We start from the raw sequence: 6000 nt of genomic DNA on the forward strand, positions 1-6000 counted from the left end.
TAAGAAATTGTGTTAAAAATCTTCTATCATTCTCTGCTGTAAAAACAACTTAAAAATCTAAGACAAATGGTATTAAAATAATAAAAAGAAATGGAATTATTGTAATTGTAAATATTGTATTTAAAATACAATTAAATAAATCACAGGATTCGCAAAGGATGAGCTGAAAAATGTAATGAAATTTAAATACAATATACAATATACATATTTTTTTTGCAATTCGTACAATGTTGCAGCATGATCGTTAAGTTAAACATGTCAAACTTAAACAATGGAAATTATTTCCACTTTGTCACCTTTTTGCAAAAAGGAAATCATAACACATACAATTTTACTCTAGCAAAGGACTCGTTTGCTCGCACCTTAACTGCTAGTGCATGTTTAAATGTCTGGGCAAATACGTTTGTTATTTTTGGGTTTTTACACACTCACACTTTTTTCTTTGCTTTTTTTTTTTGCAAAAAGGAGTTTTTGTTTATTTATTTGTTCGTGTTTGCCAAACCAAATAACACATGTGAGTGAAATCGTTTGGAAAATACCGCAACAACATGATATTTATGTTGAGATTTCCAAAATTTTTCACAATTTTCCCAATAGGTTTAAACACAAAGTCTTCTTTCTGCTTTTCACACTATGTCTGGTCTTGTCGGCTGTGCCGTACTGTTTGTATGGTTTGTCCATGTAATTGGGTTTTGTTTCTAATCATCGTTTTTACCTTCGGATAATCTCAGCTAATACTGTTTGTTGCCAATAATACAATTTAAATGTATTTAAAATAATATTGTATTTAGTATTTACATGTGTTTGTCAGGATGTGTGTGTGCGAGAGAGAGTTTCCTTTTATGGGATTTAAATAATTGAAAATCAATTTAGCAAAAGATTATTTAATATTGCTTAAATGAAACACTTGTTATAAAGAATTTTTAAAATAAATAGAGAATTTTGAAATATTCAAAAAATTTATTGAAATTGTAAAAAAATAAAATTTTTAAAATACCCGACGGCATTTAATTTGAACTTTTCACAGCAGCCAAATTTTATCTTGCATTCATCTGAACTAGAACAAAACTAGAAAAGAACTAGAACAGAACTAGAACAGATCTAGAACAGAACTAGAACAGAAATAGAACAGAACTAGAACAGAACTAGAACTAGAACAGAACTAGAACAGAACTAGAACAGAACTAGAACAAGAGAACAGAACAGAACTAGAACAGAACTAGAACAGAACTAGAACAGAACAGAACTAGAACAGAACTAGAACAGAACTAGAACAGAACTAGAACAGAACTAGAACAGAACTAGAACAGAAATAGAACAGAACTAGAACAGAACTAGAACAGAACAGAACTAGAACAGAACTAGAACAAAACTAGAACAGAACTAGAACAGAACTAGAACAGAACTAGAACAGAACTAGAACAGAACTAGAACAGAACTAGAACAGAACTAGAACAGAACTAGAACAGAACTAGAACAGAACTAGAACAGAACTAGAACAGAACTAGAACAGAACTAGAACAGAACTAGAACAGAACTAGAACAGAACTAGAACAGAACTAGAACAGAACTAGAACAGAACTAGAACAGAACTAGAACAGAACTAGAACAGAACTAGAACAGAACTAGAACAGAACTAGAACAGAACTAGAACAGAACTAGAACAGAACTAGAACTAGAACAGAACTAGAACAGAACTAGAACAGAACTAGAACAGAACTAGAACAGAACTAGAACAGAAATAGAACAGAACTAGAACAGAACTAGAACAGAACTAGACTAGAACAGAACTAGAACAAAACTAGAACAGAACTAGAACAGAACTAGAACAGAACTAGAACAGAACTAGAACAGAACTAGAACAGAACTAGAACAGAACTAGAACAGAACTAGAACAGAACTAGAACAGAACTACTAGAACAGAACTAGAACAGAACTAGAACAGAACTAGAACAGAACTAGAACAGAACTAGAACAGAACTAGAACAGAACTAGAACAGAACTAGAACAGACTAGAACAGAACAGAACTAAACAGAACTAGAACAGAACTAGAACAGAACTAGAACAGAACTAGAACAGAACTAGAACAGAACTAGAACAGAACTAGAACAGAACTAGAACAGAACTAGAACAGAACTAGAACTGAACTAGAACACTAGAACTAGAACTAGAACTAGAACAGAACTAGAACTAGAACAGGACTACAACAGAACTAGAACAGGACTAGAACAGAACTAGAACATTAGAACAGAACTAGATCAAACTAAACAGAACTAGAACAGAACCAGAACTAGAACAGTCTAGAACAGAACTAGAACAGAACTAGAACAGAACTAGAACAGAACTAGAACAGAACTAGAACAGAACTAGAACAGAACTAGAACAGAACTAGAACAGAACTAGAACAGAACTAGAACAGAACTAGAACAGAACTAGAACAGAACTAGAACAGAACTAGAACAGAACTAGAACAGAACTAGAACAGAACTAGAACAGAACTAGAACAGAACTAGAACAGAACTAGAACAGAACTAGAACAGAACAGAACGAACTAGAACAGAACTAGAACAGAACTAGAACAGAACTAGAACAGAACTAGAACAGAACTAGAACAGAACTAGAACAGAACTAGAACAGAACTAGAACAAACTAGAACAGAACTAGAACAGAACTAGAACAGAACTAGAACAGAACTAGAACAGAACTAGAACAGAACTAGAACAGAACTAGAACAGAACTAGAACAGAACTAGAACAGAACTAGACAAACGAACTAGAACAGAACTAGAACAGAACTAGAACAGAACTAGAACAGAACTAGAACAGAACTAGAACAGAACTAGAACAGAACTAGAACAAACTAGAACAGAACTAGCAGAACTAGAACAGAACTAAACAGAACTAGAACAGAACTAGAACAGAACTAGAACAGAACTAGAACAGAACTAGAACAGAACTAGAACAGAACTAGAACAGAACTAGAACAGAACTAGAACAGAACTAGAACACAACTAGAACACAACTAGAACAACTAGAACACAACTAGAACAGAACTAGAACAGAACTAGAACAGAACTAGAACAGAACTAGAACAGAACTAGAACAGAACTAGAACAGACTACACAGAACTAGAACAGACTAGAACAGAACTAGAACAGAATAGAACAGAACTAGATCAAACTAAACAGAACTAGAACAGAACCAAACTAGAACAGTACTAGAACAGAACTAGAACAGAACTAGAACAGAACTAGAACAGAACTAGAACAGAACTAGAACAGAACTAGAACAGAACTAGAACAGAACTAGAACAGAACTAGAACAGAACTAGAACAGAACTAGAACAGAACTAGAACAGAACTAGAACAGAACTAGAACAGAACTAGAACAGAACTAGAACAGAACTAGAACAGAACTAGAACAGAACTAGAACAGAACTAGAACAAACTAGAACAGACTAGAACAGAACTAGAACAGAACTAGAACAGAACTAGAACAGAACAGAACTAGAACAGGACTAGAACAGAACTAGAACTGATGTATATGCTTCTACTGGTCTAAAGCTGATTTGCAATTGATCTTAAACTGATCTACAACAGAAGTACGTAGTACTAAACTAGACTTGAACTAGAACTGTAACTGTTTTGCAGCTGATCTACATCTGGACTAGCACTGTAGCAGAGCTTAACTATATCAGAACCAGAACTAAACATCAACTAATATACAACTGATCTATAACTCATCCACAACTGATTTATTATTGAAATAGAACTGAATTTAAATGGATTTGTGGAAACATTTTCAATTTGATAAGCGAAATAAAAAAGTTTTTTCCGTCGGGCTGTTACAAATTTATTGTTTCATATTTATTAAACCAAAAAACATTTGTAATCCTTTATTTATTTGTGTTCAAATTATGACACTCAATAGAAAAAGGGTTAAAATATTACAGCTGTTTATAAAAAAAATTTAACTACATAATTTCTATTGTTCACAATAACAAAACAAGAAATTATTATTATTTTTTCTTCTGATTTAAAAATGTCATAACAAAAATATTACTTTTCGAATAAAGAAAGTTACAAAACCGCGTTATTATTGTTTCGAAATTTTTGTTGTAAAAAAAGGACATTAATGAAAGGGATTTTTGTTTTGGTCTACTTACTCATAACCATGTTTATATTCATAATCCTGTTGCATATAATAATCCTGTTGATAAATATTATTGGTTGAGGCAGTCATGGCTGAGGGGTTTGTGGTGGCATAATAGCCGGAACCATAATCCTCATAATAACCACAATTTGGATTATAATTGGTCATATTTTCTATTTTCTTACTATTAACTAATAACACACTTTTGCTTTTAATTTTTTTTTTTAAATTGAAATAAATTTAAAAGAAATTATTTTTATTAAATAATAATTTCCAAATTATTTACTTTTTTTTTTCTTTATAAAAAAATTTAATATTTAATAGCTTTTTGATCTTTACTTTTCTTTGCAATCGAAAGAAAATTGATTTTTAATCCTTTATTTTTAAATTATAAACACATTAATGATTTCGATTTTTTTTTCGAAACTTAATTATTTGTTTATTATTTTATTAAATGAATTGAAGTATGTATGTTATTATTATTATTTTTTTTTTTCGTAAAACACTTTTGCAATGTTGCTGAAGACTCTGCTGAGTGGTGGTCATAAAAATTTTCAATAACTCCAATAAATTCCATAAAAAAATTGAATGATTTTTTTTTTCTTTGATTTCTTTTATATTTTTTCAAAATTAAGACACTTGAATCTAAATTACTGTTAATCACTTCGTACTATATACAATTTCCAATTGCTCTTCAGTTAGTGTTAGAAACACTAAACATTTGATTAATATTTTTTTTTTCTTTTCAAGTAGATGCGTAAATCCCGTTTGATTTTGATTTAGATCGCGTAAACCAAAATTGGTGCGATTTTTTTTGTGGTTTAACCGTTGACACGTCTAAAGTGGGCGCTACGAATTTTTACTTTAAAAGCCTGCAATCACTTATTAAAGTCAAAAAGGTATTAAAAGTGTGAACAGAAATCATATATTTTATTTTATTTGTTTTTATTTTTTTATTTGAGCTACGAGTACTGTTTTTTATAAAAAAAAATATATTGAACAACTACTGATATAGTTGGTGTATTTATTGCTAGAGTGCTCCCTCCCCAAAACAGTGGTTATATCAAAATTGTTAGATAAGGGGAAAAGTATTTTCTGATTGCATGAAGCTGTTAAGATCAAACAAACAGAACTTGAACATAACTAGAACATAACAAAAACAGAACTAGAACAGAACTAGAAAAAACTAGAACAGAACTAGAACAGAACTAGAACAGAACTAAAACAGAACTAGAACAGAACTAGAACAGAACTAGAACGGAACTAGAACAGAACTAGAACAGAACTAGAACAGAACTAGAACAGAACTAGAACAGAACTAGAACAGAACTAGAACAGAACTAGAACAGAACTAGAACAGAACTAGAACAGAACTAGAACATAACTAGAACAGAACTAGAACAGAACTAGAACAGAACTAGAACAGAACTTGAACATAACTAGAATAGAACTAGAAAGAAAACTAGAAAAGAACTAGAAAAGAACTAGAACAGAACTAGAACAGAACTAGAACAGAACTAGAAAAGAACTAGAACAGAACTAGAACAGAACTAGAACAGAACTAGAACAGAACTAGAACAGAACTAGAACAGAACTAGAACAGAACTAGAACAGAACTAGAACAGAACTAGAACAGAACTAGAACAGAACTAGAACAGCACTAGAACAGAACTAGAACAGAACTAGAACAGAACTAGAACAGAACTAGAACAGAACTAGAACAGAACTAGAACTGAACTAGAACTGAACTAGAACAGAACTAGAACAGAACTAGAACAGAACTAGAACAGAACTAGAACAGAACTAGAACAGAACTAGAACAGAACTAGAATAGAACTAGAACAGAAC

General features: G+C 31.4%; 1 protein-coding gene across 1 annotated transcript in view; it reads right to left on the reverse strand.

The window, feature by feature from the left end:
* LOC119611109 (homeobox protein vnd) overlaps positions 1-5037 on the reverse strand; it is a 35990-nt gene extending 30953 nt beyond the window's left edge. Inside the window, exon 1 of the mRNA XM_037966577.1 lies at positions 4166-5037. Within this exon, the coding sequence (XP_037822505.1) occupies positions 4166-4320 (155 nt within the window). The 5' untranslated portion in view covers positions 4321-5037. The remainder of the gene's footprint in view (positions 1-4165) is intronic.
* Positions 5038-6000: the final 963 nt, after the last annotated feature.

Source organism: Lucilia sericata, unplaced genomic scaffold (genome assembly GCF_015586225.1).
Source record: "Lucilia sericata isolate MDLA Ls3-8-SP2 unplaced genomic scaffold, ASM1558622v1 Contig001363F_arrow, whole genome shotgun sequence".
Lineage (NCBI taxonomy): Eukaryota > Metazoa > Arthropoda > Insecta > Diptera > Calliphoridae > Lucilia > Lucilia sericata.